We start from the raw sequence: 14,942 nt of genomic DNA, 5'->3' as shown, positions 1-14,942 counted from the left end.
AGGCCTCCGCTGCAGGGCGCCCTGGAAATTGTAGTTCTTCCTCAGCTCGCGAGGCATCTTGGGAGCCGTAGTCAAACTTGTGAGTAGTAAAGAATCCAGAGGACATTCAACCCGTTCTGGGAAAGGGGAATAGTGTGGTTCGTATGTAATAAGTCATGCATTTAATTTTTGTGTGTGCGCAAATCTTTGCACTTTGCAAAGCACTTTCATATAAATCAACTAGCACTTATTAAGCGTTTATTATGTGCTAGGCGCTGTGCTAAACCTAAGTTGCCCATAACAACCATGTGGGATAGAAAGGACAAGTTATTATTAATCTCCATTTTATATAGATGAAGATGAAAAGTTGTGGCTTGCCCACGGTCACACAGCTAGCTCCTATGTGAGCTATTATTTCCCTGTCTAGTACTCTTTTCACTACAGCATTCTGCTTTATTTAAGGGAAGGGGTTAGAAGAAGAGAGAATTCAGCATAAGGCATCAGCTGTTAGATTCCAATCAATCAACAAGCATTTATTTAGCCAAAAATACCCAGGTTCAAGTCCTGCCCCTGCCATAACCTTGACTGGGTAAATGTGAGAAAGTCACTTAACCTCTTTTCTGTAGGCAACTAAGGGTATAAATTGCAGAGAAGGTGCTGAGCTGCATTGGTAAAAGGAATGTCCTCACCCGGGAGTTCTCTGCACCAAAGAAATCACAGGGACCCAGACATATTCCTATTTAGTACAAGATCTTCTAGACTCTAGTGACTAGGAGATACTTTACACAGGATTCCAAAAAAGATGGAGGGTTTTGAGGCTATTTGCTTCTGAAGAGGAAGCAAGACCCCTAAACTAGGGGAGGAGGAATGACCCTCAGAGGAAAGATAATGTTATCGGAAGGAGAGAAGCTGATAAGGCCTAGAGACAGAAAAACCATTGTTCTGGGCCAGGTCTTTCCCAGGAAGAGTAGCCATGGCACTGACCACTTTCTTATTTCTCTTTTTTCTTCCTTGTGTGTTGTCTCCCCCAATAGAACCTGAGCTCCTTGAGATCAGGGACTTTTCTTACTTTACTTTTTCCCCAGGACGTAATAGTAAGTCAGTCAATAAATATTCTGCACGTACTAGGTGGCAGGGGCGGGGTTTTGCAGAGAGTAAAAGCTTAATTTTTTTCATCCATCCATCCATTGACAAAGTAAACATCTGAAGCCATATTTGAACCCAGGTCTTCTTGATTCTCCTTTGTCCAGGGAGCTCGTCATTCAGTGTGGTAAGCGACCTTTCCATCCAGGGACCCTCAGGACCCTTTAAAATCAATGACTGTCCAGTCTAGTGAGCTTCCTGCGTCCCGGCACAGCCGTGTCCCTGGCGTTGCCGTAACGCCCCCGGCCCGCTTGGGGCGCTGTAGCCGCTGAGAGCCAGAGAAGGAGGGGAAGCGGAGACCCGTGGGGCGGGGCGGGCGGCAGGGTGGGGGAGGACCGGAGGGCGGGCAGGAGGCTGGGGTGGGGGGGGGAGGGCTGGGGACGCCGTGGCCGGGCCAGGCCGGGCGGGGAGGAGGAGCCGGGGCCGGGCTGGAGGGCGGGCGGCGGCGGCAGCGGCGGCATGGCGGAGCCGAGCGGGGCCGGGACCGGGACCGGAACCGGGGCCGAGCCGGGGCCAGGGCCCCCGATCCGGGTCACCGTCAAGACCCCCAAGGACAAGGAGGAGATCGTGATCTGCGATCGCGCCTCGGTTAAGGAGGTAGGGGCGCCGCTGTCCATCCTGCGGGCCGCGGAGGCGGGAGGAGCGGCGCGCTGGGGGCCAGGCCGGGCGCGGGCGCGCGGAGAGGGATGGAGGGGGCGGAGAGGCAAGGCTGGGGGAGGGGAGCAAGGGGGCCTCTGGCACATGGTGTGGGGGAGGGAACCGACGGGGCGCGGAGCGAAGAGGTTTGCAGAAATGGGGTTGGGGGCACCCAGACCCACGAGGGTCCGGGCAGGGGAGAAAGTAAGGGGGCGACGTGGCCCCAGTTCCAGTCCTGGAGCTCGGAGGGGCCAGAAGCTGACAGTGAGGGGTGAGGGGAGGATGTTCCCCTGCCCCAAGCCCCCCATTCAGACGTTTCCCTTTTAAGGCCTTGCTTGCCCCCATGGGGTGTTTGTTGTAGGCTGGCTTGGTCCTTCACTGCTTCCATCCTAGAATGAGTTTAAAGATAAGGCCCCCCCCCCCCAATATTTAAAGGTGGACAGTGAAGGGGGGACATGGGCTTTGGATCTAAGTGAGGAAAGTAAGGTTAATAGTAGCAAGGACTTTTTGAGAGGTGTGAGATGCTGTGGGTCTTTTGTCCCAGTCCAAAAAACCCGGTTTGAATTTAAGCTCATTTGCTTATCTTGGACAAGCCCTTTCACCCCGTCAGTTAAACTCATCTTTTGGGGTTGGACTAAGTGATCCATAAGGTCCCTTCCAGCTCGGAATCCAGTGATCAAGGGAGGACTAGCCCCCACGGACTTCATCTCATCAGAGAGTATACAGCAGGACATAGAGATGCTAGATTGGAGGAAAGATTTCTGATGGCTGGAAATTGGAGCAAGGGAGTAAAAGGATTCTAAAGAAGAATCTGAGCTGTTGGACAGTCTTGCTGTGGGGCAGGCCACACTGACCCTGGACTTTTGACCTGATGTCACAGTTCAAAGAGGAGATCTCCCGGAGGTTTAAGGCCCAGCAAGACCAGCTTGTCCTGATCTTCGCTGGCAAGATTCTCAAAGATGGAGACACATTAAATCAGCATGGGATCAAGGATGGGCTCACTGTCCATTTGGTGATCAAGACCCCACAGAAGTAAGTTTGGGATAACCAATAGGAGTTACCCTTTGAATGGTCCTTGAAAGGCTACTGGTCAATAAGGTCAATATCTCTGCTTTCTTACTCATCCTAACCCAGTGGGACTTGTTAATAGGTCAGAGAAGGAGATGCTATAGTCTTGATTGCCATTTTGGGGATTTTAAGTGCTTAAAATTTAACTTAACATCCTCCTGCTATAGTGTTAGTTCCCTGGGAAAATGGAGGCTAATGCCTTCCTTTTAAAATCCTTGCTGAGAAGGTTGATCCCTTATTAGCCTTCCATTTCTTTAAAAAAAATTCTTTTGAAAAGAATTTTATTGATGACTTTTCATTCCATGTTACTTTCCAGTAATTCTGTCCTCCTCAATCCTACAAAATAATACTCTTCCTTGTAGCAAAAAAGAAAACTGTAGTAAAGCAAAACAAAGTGTCATATTGACTATTTCAGCCAGATATCTCATTCTGCATTTATAGTCATTCATTTTTCCGTCAAGGGGAAGAAAGTGTTTTTGGCCATTTTCAGTCCTTTGAATTTGATATTGGTCACTGCTTGGAATCAGGTAATGATGGCTAGCATTTATACAGCACTTTTAAGTTTTATGAACCATTTTACCTCATTTGAACTTCAACACTGACAGAGCTCCTGCCCACTGTACTACCTAGCTACCTAATGTTCTGATGGCTTTAATTGTTTTCCTTTACATTAGTGTGGTCATTGAGTACATTATCATAATAAACTTCTGGTTCTGCTCATTTTGCTCAGTATCAGTTAATTTAAGTCTTCCCAAGTTTCCCTGAACTCTTCTTATTTGTTATTTCTTATGGCACAACAATATCCCATTACATTCATGGTACGATTGAGAAGAGTATTAGATCTAGAATCAGAACATTGGTTCAAACCCTGCCTAACATTTGTAACCTCTTTGACCTTGAGCAAATCTCTTAACCTCACCAGTTCTTAGTTTCCTTGTTTGCAAAATGAAAAATGGACTCCCAACTCTAAATCTATGATCCTATGCTCTAATTGATGGGCACTTTCTTTATTTTCAGTTTATTGCTGTCTCAGAAAGTATTGTTATAAATATTTTTGTGTATGTGGACTCCTTCACTTTGTCCTTGACCTCCTTAGAATATGTCGATAAATCAGTTGCTAAGTCAATAAACATTTATTAAGTACATACTATATGTCAGGCATTGTGCTAAAAAGGAAAGAAAGTCCTTGCCCTCAAGGAGTTTCCAATCTAACTTTGGAAGATAAGGAAGGAGGAAGGATAGGTACCTGATTCAGAAACCTGGTGGAGAACTCAGAAAAGTTCCAGAGGAGTGAAGCCAGGTGAGAAATGAGATGTTCTGAGCTGAGCTCCCCCCTTAAACAGAGATTTGAATGTTCATGGTACCACCTTTCAGCCAGAAGGGCAGAGGGTAGTAAAGAAGTGAAGTCTCAGGGCTGAAAAGATCTTTCAAGATGATGAGATTTTCCCAATAATGAGTTTCTTGGGGCCTGGTGAAGTCACAGGTGTCCCAGAGTAGTGTAGTCAGGTGCAAAATGAGGAGGCCCAATACTGGTATTATTGATATTAGTGGGAGTGGGGGTGGGGAGGTGTGTGTGTACTTATATATACATAAGTATAAAATATGTATGTATGTGTGTACATATATATAAAATGTGTGTATACAGCACTTTAAGTTTTATGAGCCATTTTACCTTCATTTGATCTATATATATATATATATTGTTTAGTGACTTTTTCTAGCCCAGTTCCAATTTGTTTTCTAGAACAGTTGGACCAGTTCATAGCTCTACCAATAGTGCATGAATGTGCTTATGTTCCCTCATATCTTCTAACATTTACCATTTACCATTTAACATTTAGTCATATTTGCCCATGTTCTGGGTATAGGGTAAAACCTCAGAGTTCTTTTCATTTTCTTTTCTCTTATTATTAGTGAGTTGGAACATTTTTTCATGTAGTTGTCAATAGTTAGCAGTTTTTGTTTGGAAACTGCTTGCCCATGGCTTTTAATTTTATATTTAAGAATTTTCCCTAATTCATACACACACACACATACACATACATATATCTGTGTGTGTGTGTATATATGTATTATATTCCTATAATATGCATATATGTATAATACTATTTAAATATATGAGTGCCCATACCTTAGGTGGTCAATACTGCCATTATCCCCATTTTACAAATGAAGAAATAGATCAAGAGAAGTTGAATGACTTCCCAAGGTCCCACAGCTAATAAACGTCTGAGGCAGGTTTTGAATCCAGGTCCAGGAGTCTTATCTTCCCCTTAGCTGTCTGTATGTATTTAGTTCCTTCTGTATCTTGGTAGACTTCTTTTTTCTAGTTCTGTTGGACCTTTTGGCCCTTTTTTTGGCTCTTTTCTGGAACCCTTAGTTTAGAGGAATTAGTAGGATGTTAAAAAAAGAACATTTTTTTATTTAAGCTAAATTCCAGCATGGATGTTGGAGGTTAGAGTAAGAAAGAAAGGACTTCCTGAGAGTGACCTGGAGAACAACAGGTTCTTGGGAGAGGGAACATTGTCTTCTATGACAGTCTAGGTATGCTGATTGGGTGGGCAAAGAGCACCGAACTTGGAGCTGAAAACTCTGAGTTCAAGTGTTGGAACTCCTGTTTATTAACGGTGTGACTATGGGCAACAAAATCATTGACCTCTTTGAGTCTCAGTTTTCTCATCTGTAAAATGGGAATGTTATATGTACAACTTCCCCCAGGAAGTTGTGAGGGAGGAATGAACACTTACTATGCAGTATAGTGAATGGAAAGCTGGCCTGAAGGCCAGGAAGACCTGGGCTCAAGTCTTACCTCAGACACATATTGGCTATATGACCCTGGGCAAGTCTCTCACTGCTCTAGGTAGTTCTTTAAAACTCTTAAGTTACGGAGAAGTTGTCAACTTATATTGGTAGGCAGCTAGATGGTGCGGTGGACACTTGCTGGTTGTATGACTTTGGACAAGTCACTTAACCTCTCTGTCTACCTTAGTTCCCTCATCTGTAAAATGGAGACAGTAAGAGCACCTACCACTCAGGGTTATTGTGAGGATCAAGTGATGCTATATTTGCAAAGCACTTAGCATAGTACCCTGCACAGAGTAGGTGCTTAATAAATATTTGTTTTCTAACTTGGTAGAGGAAGTTTCTTCCCCTAGAGAATACCAATGAAATCACAGTTTGCTGTGCCTTTCCCCAGCCCTGCTATGTGCTAAGGACTAGGAATAGAAGCACAAAAGCAAGATGGTCTACCCCCAAGGGGCTATGTGACCCTGGGCAGGAAACATTTCTAATGGGGGGGGGGGGGCAGAATGCCTTTTCTTCATCTTTTTCTCTCTTCTTCTCCCCCCTGGGGCTCAGAATGACTGAGTGATTTGCCTGTAGTCATGTAGCAGGATGTTAGGGGGCCAGTTCTGGTGCAGGACTGGTCCTTCTAAGTTAGCACTACTTTCCCATCTGAGCCTCCTTGTAAATTAGGGATGGAGAGGGGTATGGAGTTGTGATTCTAGCTCTAACATTCTATGCTTCCATAATTCTTTGATTCCTGGGTTCTGGGTTTAGGATTTTCCTCATCTGTCCTCAGGGCTCAAGATCCTGCTGCTGCTGCCTCCACCGCTACTGCTGCTGCTGCTGCCACCGCTGCTACTGCTGCTTCCTCTGCCCCAGATGCTGCTTCTGCTCCTGCCCCCACGACAGCTTCACCTGCTGCCCCTGCTCAGCCATCCACCTCAAGCAGCTCTGTCCCTGATGCTGCTAGTGGAAACCGGAGGAACAGTGGAGGTGGTCCAAGCCCAGGAGCTGGGGATGGGCCTTCTAGTGGGCCTGCATCCATACTCTGTAAGCCACTTGAGGAGGAACTTGGGGAGGGAGTGCTCACATGCTGGTATTCCACTTTGGGTTGGAGTGTTAGAAATCCAGAGGCAGAAATGCGTCCCCTGCTCTTGAAAAACTCCCACTGTGGTTGTGTACTGAGGGAAGGAAATGTGATAAACCCTTAGGTTGGGGATCGAAGTTTTATCATGTTTATGAATGCTGAGAGGGAGGAGAAGGTTGGGGTCAGTTTGGGAAGACTTTTTGGAAGAGGGAAATGTTAAACATAATTAGAAAGGGAGTGTTGGATGGCAGGGAAAGGGGGTGATGAAATTCAGGTGCTCCAGATGGAGCCAGGCTGAGGGTACCTAAGAGATCAGTTAGTGAACATTTCCTAAGTGCTTTCTATCTGCTGGGCACTGTGTTAAACACTAGGGCTACAAAAAAAGGCAAAAGCAGTCTCTGTCCTGAAGGAGGAGCCTGGGATAGAATCAGAATAAAGAGAGAGAGTCCTGGGGGGCCTTGGCTGCTGAGCTAGGTTTGGATATTGTCAAGAAGGAAGCTCTAATGATTTGGGAAAAGAGCAGGATAAGGAAATAGAACATGTTGTTCTTAAGGAAAGTGATTCGAGGGTAAGCTAAGGAACAGTGTGATAAAGCCCCCCATGTATGTAGGGGTGGGACCAATGGGGCCTTGTAAAAAGGAATGGGGAAGGAGCAATTCTGAGCAAACATCTGTAACCAAACCTAGAGGGAATTAGTGTTGTGGTAGGAACAGAGAGGTGGGATCCATGGCAGCATGTCTGTGCTGTATTCATGACTCAGCTCCCCTTCCTGCAGCTGGCTTTGGGGGCATCCTAGGACTGGGCAACCTAGGCCTTGGTTCAGCTAATTTCATGGAGCTACAACAGCAGATGCAGAGGCAGCTGATGTCCAACCCTGAGATGCTCTCCCAGATCATGGAGAACCCCCTTGTCCAAGACATGATGTCCAACCCTGACCTGATGCGCCACATGATCATGGCCAACCCACAGATGCAGCAACTCATGGAGAGGAATCCAGAGATCAGTCATATGCTCAATAACCCAGAGTTAATGAGGCAGGTGAGTATGTGTTTTCAAGAAGCAGGTGGGAATCCATTCAACCTTTTGTCCTTAACCTTTCTGTCACTATCCCTTCCTTGACAGATTATTTCTCTCTCAATGCTGGTCCCTCAATGGGAACAAAAAGAGGGATGACCTACCCTACGAGAGCTTCAGGTCTAATAGGGAAAACATGCATCCCCAAGACACACAGTTGCCAGCATGGAGACAGAAACTGTCAATCCAGCTGGACAGACTTTTAGATATTATCATGGTGGAAATGGGTTGAGGTGGGAAAATCTGGGAAGACTTCTGATCCAATTCAGTCCAACCCAGCAAGTATTCATTAAGTGCTTACTATGTATAAGGCACTGGAAATATGGAGACAAGATGAAAAGCAGTCTTTGCCTTCAAGGAAGTTACATTCTACTGGGGCAGGGATAGGAGGGAAGGAAGTGGGGAGAGGGACTGTTACTCAGAAGGGGGAATGTGGTACATAAGAGGAGTGGAGACTGGATGTGGAGGGGTGGAGAGTGCCTATTCACAGACTGTGCACATGGTTTAATCCCTCTTTCCCTGATTAATGCTGAGATGCTTGGGTTTGGTGAGAGTAAAAATCCAGAAGGTGGAAGATGCATGGTGGGAGGATGGGAAGGGATTGGTTGGATAAAGTTGAGGTCAGTTTGGGAAGGCTACCTGGAGGAAGAAGCCATCTGCCTCCAAAGGAGCCCCTATCCCTGATCCTCCTAGCTAGAGGTGAAAGGAAGGCACATAGAACCAGTTGGACTCTTCTTACTTGGATTTTCTTGGCAGTTCATTTTGACCTCAGGCCAAGCTCCTTCCAAAACCCTGGCTCTCTTCTGTAGTCCCATCATGTCTTGGTCTTCTCTTTGCCCCTAAATATTATGTTGACATAGCCAGCCCTGGAGGAGGATATCTGTTTTCCTTACTTCCTAATCTGCTAGTGTTCCTCCCCTGAAAGGCAGGATGGGATGGGGAGCTGGATTTGCCCCATCCTCAGCCCCCCTCTGGTCTCAGGTCTCATCCTATCTTTTTCCTTCTGCCAGACCATGGAACTGGCTCGAAACCCTGCCATGATGCAAGAGATGATGCGCAACCAGGACCGGGCCCTGAGCAACCTAGAGAGCATCCCTGGGGGATACAATGCCTTGCGGCGCATGTACACAGATATCCAGGAACCCATGTTCAGTGCCGCTCGGGAACAGGTGGGAGCCAGTGACCTGTGGGCTGAGGGGCTCCACGACCTCGTGTCTTAGAGGGAGGGGGTGGTTAATGATCAAAGACCTTTCAGATGTGAAGCTGGGACGATTGGGGTGATTGTCTCTTCTTATCCCTCATACCCCAATACTCAGCCAGGAGATGGTCCCAATAAGGGTATGTGGGTATGGTATGTACCAGGCCAAAAGTTACACAGTCGATGAGAAGATGTATCATCATCCCATGTCCTGAGTGTTATGCCAGGTGCTAGAGACAGAATTTAGAGACCGTGATGGTGGCTGAGCAAGAGAAATAAGAAGAGCAGAAATGTTGATGCCAGTCATAGAAACAAATGATTCCAGATTATCTGCAGGCCCTTATTAGCTTGTCTGTACAATTAACTCAATAGATTTCCATCTCTCTTCTTTCTCCATGGGGTGGGGGAAGCTTTAGGGAGAGGTTTGTTTTCACTCCTTAATATGAAACTTTTCCCTCCTCCCAGTTCGGCAACAATCCCTTCTCAATGGCGGGGAATTCTGACAGCTCCTCCTCCCAACCTCTCAGGACTGAGAACCGGGAGCCCCTCCCTAACCCCTGGAGCCCCTCAGCCCCCACCTCCCAGGCCACAGGGCCCGCTGGGGAGGGCACCGGAGGCTCAGGGACCAGCCAGGTGCACCCAACAGTCTCCAACCCCTTTGGGATCAATGCAGCTAGCCTGGGGTCAGGTATGTTGTGGGGGGTGGGGGGAGTTTAGAGGGGTCAACACAGCATCCCCCACCCAGGAACAGAACTTTGTTCACCCCTTCGAAGGATATTCACATCTGAAGTTGGATAATCAGCCTTGTGACATGAGGTCCCTGCAGGGTGGAGTAGAGACAGGAGTTAGAAAGCAGCTGGTTCTAATCCCGTCCTGGTTTCTCTCACTCTAATCAAACAATCCAATGCAGCAAGTATTTAGCACCTAATATGTACAAGGAACTGTAGAACTCAAATACTCTGGGGAAACCAGAACAGAAAACTATCCGCATGGTCAAGGAACTTACATTCCACTGGGGGGAATCTAATCCAGTGGGTTTCCTTCCCTTGGCTATGTTAAAGGGGTTGGGAATCTCCTGGAATTATTCCAAGGGAAGAGAAACCCTAAACACCTGACATGCCCATCCTCTCCCAGATCAGTCATTCACTAAGCATTTATTAAGTGCTTATTATGTACCATATACTATGCTAAACACCAAAACGATGGTGGCTCTGGCCCTGCCTTCAAGGAGCTTATGTTCAGACAGTAACTGCAACCTTATACAGCTGGACAGGAAGATGTGTTCAGTTTACATTTGACCCTCCTTTTTCTCTGCTACCGGGGAGTGGAGCAGACTCAGATCCCTTGGGAATACTGATCTTTCCTTAGTGAAATGGCAGGGAAATGTTCTAGCTCTGAATGGGGATAGGGAGGAAGGAAAACCCTCCAAGTGAGTGTTACCTTATTGGTTTTTTTGAGCTGTGCACCTAGAAGTATGATGAGAAATGAATGAAATATGACTTCTGATTCACGTCTAAATTCTCTCCACTTCTGTGGTTTCTCCCCTTTCTAGGGATGTTTAATAGCCCTGAGATGCAAGGTCTTCTCCAGCAAATTTCAGAGAATCCTCAGCTAATGCAAAACATGATCTCTGCCCCATACATGCGAAGTATGATGCAGACGCTTGCCCAGAACCCCGACTTTGCTGCTCAGGTATTGAACTGGGTGAGAGGGAGCTTTGTTGGAGGAAGAGCTCATCCCTGAGCTGAAAAGGACTCGTCATCCAAGCTTCCTCCAAGATCTTGGTTCCTGGTTCCCTGCTTGGTGCTTGTGTAGAACTCAAATGCCTGGGCTCCCAACTAATAGGTTTCTCATCTCTGCAGATGATGGTGAATGTCCCATTGTTTGCTGGAAACCCCCAGCTGCAGGAGCAGCTCAGGCTCCAGCTCCCTGTCTTTCTACAGCAGGTGAGATCTGAGACTCTAAGGAAGGGGTGGTGTTTGAATCCCTAAAGGGAAAGACTTAGATTACTAGGGGGAGGAATTCCAGTTATATGGGCAGAGGACCTAGAGGAAGTATCTATATAGATGTGAGTATGTGGGGGAGCAGGCACCTTGTGGCATGGCAGAGGTAAGGTGTCTCCTAGGACAATGTTGTCAAGTTCAGATAGAAATAGATCCCTGGGACAGCATGTTGACTTAGGAAACCACAAATTAATGTTGTCTGTTGTGTTGTATTTTTATTTATTTTGTTAAACATTTCCCAATTACATTTTAATGTAAATAAACTCCTGGGGAGTTTTGAGGCAAGGAATTTGACACTTGCCCTAAGGTGTAAGGCTTAGGGCTGCTCTGAGTCCTCCTTCTTCCTCTCTCCCTTCCTCTCCCTTTCTTTCTGCGGAGGGGGGGGTGGTTTGCCCAAGCTCCTCTTTTTTTTTTTTTCCCACCACCAGATGCAGAACCCAGACTCGCTGTCCATTCTCACCAATCCCCGGGCCATGCAGGCCCTGCTACAGATTCAACAGGGGCTGCAGACGCTGCAGACGGAGGCCCCAGGGCTGGTGCCCAGGTGAGGCAACTGTGCAGCCTTCAGAGCCCCTCTCCTCAGCGTCAGGCATTAGAGCTAGGAGATGAAGACTCAGAGGCCACTCCTACCTCACGAGCTCTGTTTTGCAGATGAGGACCAGAGTAACTTGTCCAAACTCGTTTAGAAGATTAATGATCGATCAAGGAGGGCTCTCTACTCTTTCATGCCATGATGACTGCTAGTCATGTAGCACTTTAAAGTTTACAAAGCACTTTGTGTATTTATCTCATTTTGAGCCCCACAACAACCAGGTGAGGTAGGTACTGTTATTATCCCCATTTTGCAGATCAGAAAACAGGCCCAGAGACATTAAGAGACTCACTCAAGATCCCATAGTTGGTTTCTGCAGCAGTTCTTGAACCCATGTCTTCCTGTCTCCAAATCTTGTACTCTGTCCTGTTCCGCTGGACTTCTGTGTCTGTCTCCATCGAACTCTTGTGTTTTCTTTGTGTCTCTTTTCTATTTCTCTGTCTTACTTTCATTCTAGCTCCATCCATGTGTCTTTGGTGTCTTTCCATCTCTCAGCATACCATGGACTGATGATTCACATCTCTTCTTGCCTACAGCCTTGGCAACTTTGGGGCACCCCGGATCCCACCTCCCCCTGCAGGAGGTAGCAGTGGCCCAGAGCCCCCCATCACTTCCCCATCCACGCCAGCTAGTGCCTCTCCTGGAGGGGGCACCACCAGCCCCCAGCAGCAGCTGATGCAACAAATGATTCAGCTTTTGGCTGGAGGAGGAAATTCCCAGGTGTGTATTTGCTGGGCTGGGTTTCATGTATCTGTATTAGGGGAAGTGCTTAAAGGGAGTCAAGGGATGTTGGTTGTGGGGCTATAGGCTTCGCTTCTCCTTATCTCAGAGAAGAGGGCTTTGTGAGGCCAAGGTTGGACTGGGTGTTCATTCTCTGAGGTCCTTTCCAATTCTTGAGTCCATGAATCCAGACAGTTCTTTGAGATCCCAACAGAGGCTCCATTTAATTTTTAAACCCACTGGATTCAGAAAACTAAGGCAAGATTGGGAGAGCAGTATTCTCTATTGTTGGGCAAACTGTTTTCCTTTCAAGGGGAGTTGAGTCTCATCCAGCCACTTTCTTTGGCCAGCAGTCCCCAAGAACATATACTTGCAGGATGAATCCTACCATCAGGGTATCTTCCCTCCAGGTTCAGACACCAGAGATTCGATTTCAGCAACAGCTGGAGCAACTCAACGCCATGGGCTTCATCAACCGAGAGGCTAACCTGCAGGCCCTGATTGCTACGGGTGGGGATATTAATGCAGCCATTGAGAGACTGCTGGGCTCTCAGCCCTCCTAATCCCTGAGTCCATCCCCTCCACCCTACCCCCCATCCACATATGCACACCTAAACACTGACCTTCCCTACATCGTTTGGTTCCTTTGACAGCTCCCCAACCTTTCCAAATCCATAACCTCATCTCCTATGACTTCACCCTCTGTCTCTTGGTCTTCAAGCCTCTTTGGACAGTAAGGGGAGAGGCATTTGGGGCATGGCAACCCAATCCCATAGCTCTATCTTGAGTCTCTTGGTTCTATTTGTACATCTTTCCTCCATTCTGACCCTGCCTGACTTTTGGCAAGAGATATTTAAGCAATTTTGACTTTTTGGGGAGGTTTCCCAACTACATCCCTTACTGCCCCCCATATTCTCCATAATTTATCATTAATGGAACTGAGTCATAGGATGTCCTGATTGATCGCCTTAGTCTTTTAGGGGATATTGGGCTGCCCCTCCTAGTTGATTATGGAATCTTTTTGTGTCTAATTCTGGCCATACCCCAGCTTTCTTCCCACGACACTTCCCACCAGTCCTATCTCCAAACTTAACCACCCCCCCAATGAAGGGTTGTGAGTTTTGCTACCAAATGGGAGAGGGCAGGTAGAGCAGGCAGTTAATCTAAGACACCCCCCTTTCCATTCCCCCACTATATATTCCTATTCTGAACACTGTTTAGGTGCACAGCTCTTTTATGGGTTCTTCTTTGAAAGAGGAAAGGAGAAATTGTTTCCCTATTGGGATGGGAGATGGATCACTCTTTCAGGATATAGAAACAAGGTGGGAAGATCCTGCCGGCTAGGGATCTTGACATCAGTGCTGCAGATATGGAGTGGGGCACAGTGAAGCTTCCTGGAGGAGAGAGTGGATGTCCCAGTTGTTGGAGTAGGTCAGAATGGGTAGAGAGTCAGAAACTAGAAAAAGCCAGCAACCCTAAGGGAAAATTGTGGCTTGCTAGACTGGGGGTGGAGAATGAATCTAGGAGAAGGGACTTATAAGTCTTAATTAGGGATTGGAATTAGAAGGGAGAGGGGGTAATTCTCAATACACACAATGGTCCCTGTTGACTACATAACCCCTAAGCACAGAATGTTGTTAAACCCTTCCCTTTCACCGTCCCCCCAACACAGACACAAACACATTCTCCATGTGCTCAAGACCACCAGGGGCTTGTCCAGGTCTGAAGTGACCAGTGCCTTTGGCCCTCCCCTGGGAATTAGGGTTTGTCCCAGAAGGGGCTGAAATTTTTTTCCCTGCCCCTCAGGGATGTTGCAGAAGGGAGGGTCCTATGTTCTAGTTGTAGAACCATCACCCCCAAAGAGAAATGAGGGTTTGCCAGTCTGGGGGTGGGATGGGAATAGCTGGTATGCAGAAGTCTTGATGCTGAATAAAGGATGAGCATGCCCCTTTGAAAAGGGGTAGGGATATCACCCAACCATCCCTCCCCTTCCACACACACATACACATGCACATATACATACACATGTACATAGTCACCCCAACCTCTGAATACTGGTAAGTGCTTTAAGATCATAGGATAGAAGAGGGATGGGGGCCCTCAAGCCTCTGTATCCTGAGCCTATGCCTTTCTTACCTCTGTGCTCATTCCCCCCTCCAAGTTCTTCCTTTTGTCTTCTATTCCGGAAAACCCTATTTGAAGGAGAAAGTGGTGACGAAGTCATTTTTTTTTTTTTTGATGTGGGGTTGGAGACCAAGATAGTAGAGAACAGATGCCTCATCCCTACCCTGTTCCCCCAACCCCGTGTAAATAAATGGCGTGATCTTTGTCGTGAGGGTGTATTGGTGTTGTTTTCTGGGAAAGAGAAAACTGTCAGAAGCCAATCTGTGGTTTGAAGCTTTGAAGGAGATTCTATGGCAGGAAAACTGGGATTTGTCCCTTCAAAAGGTAGAGGAAGAAGAGGCTTATATTGCAATAATACCATAAGTGAATGTTAGACAACAGAAAGGACTCTGGTTGTCACAGTGTCTTAGGAGAAATTTAAAACTGAGAGGTCATCCTTGTAGAAGTACTTTTCCTTATAGCTCTGGCCAGGGTAAGAATGAAGGAAAGCCTGGAAAAAACAACAAAGTCATTGTATCTATTACGTTCCCCTTT

The 14,942-nt window shown here is 46.9% G+C and overlaps 1 protein-coding gene across 1 annotated transcript; it reads left to right on the top strand.

Annotated features, from left to right (window-relative positions):
• Positions 1-1,547: 1,547 nt before the first annotated feature.
• On the top strand, positions 1,548-14,619 carry UBQLN4 (ubiquilin 4). Its single transcript, XM_069108506.1, has 11 exons — positions 1,548-1,719; positions 2,639-2,790; positions 6,407-6,660; positions 7,473-7,735; positions 8,782-8,940; positions 9,435-9,657; positions 10,522-10,661; positions 10,832-10,915; positions 11,401-11,516; positions 12,101-12,284; positions 12,695-14,619. The coding sequence occupies exons 1-11, from the start codon at positions 1,582-1,584 to the stop codon at positions 12,845-12,847; spliced, it is 1,866 nt and encodes a 621-aa protein (XP_068964607.1). The 5' UTR covers positions 1,548-1,581; the 3' UTR covers positions 12,848-14,619.
• Positions 14,620-14,942: the final 323 nt, after the last annotated feature.

The sequence above is a fragment of the Petaurus breviceps genome, unplaced genomic scaffold (genome assembly GCF_028583685.1).
Source record: "Petaurus breviceps papuanus isolate PSGF00001 unplaced genomic scaffold, PetGlider_PUasm1.0 90388, whole genome shotgun sequence".
NCBI classification, from domain to species: Eukaryota; Metazoa; Chordata; class Mammalia; order Diprotodontia; family Petauridae; genus Petaurus; species Petaurus breviceps.
Note: the sequence above shows the minus strand (reverse complement) of the source record. Positions and strands in the feature narration are given on the sequence as shown.

Bases quoted from the DNA above. Each gene is read 5' to 3' on its own strand.
- UBQLN4 (XM_069108506.1), top strand. From the start codon at position 1,582: ATGGCGGAGCCGAGCGGGGCCGGGACCGGGACCGGAACCGGGGCCGAG. The intron at 1,720-2,638 runs GTAGGGGCGCCG...CTGATGTCACAG, and splicing joins ATCGCGCCTCGGTTAAGGAG to TTCAAAGAGGAGATCTCCCG. The intron at 10,662-10,831 runs GTATTGAACTGG...TCATCTCTGCAG, and splicing joins ACCCCGACTTTGCTGCTCAG to ATGATGGTGAATGTCCCATT.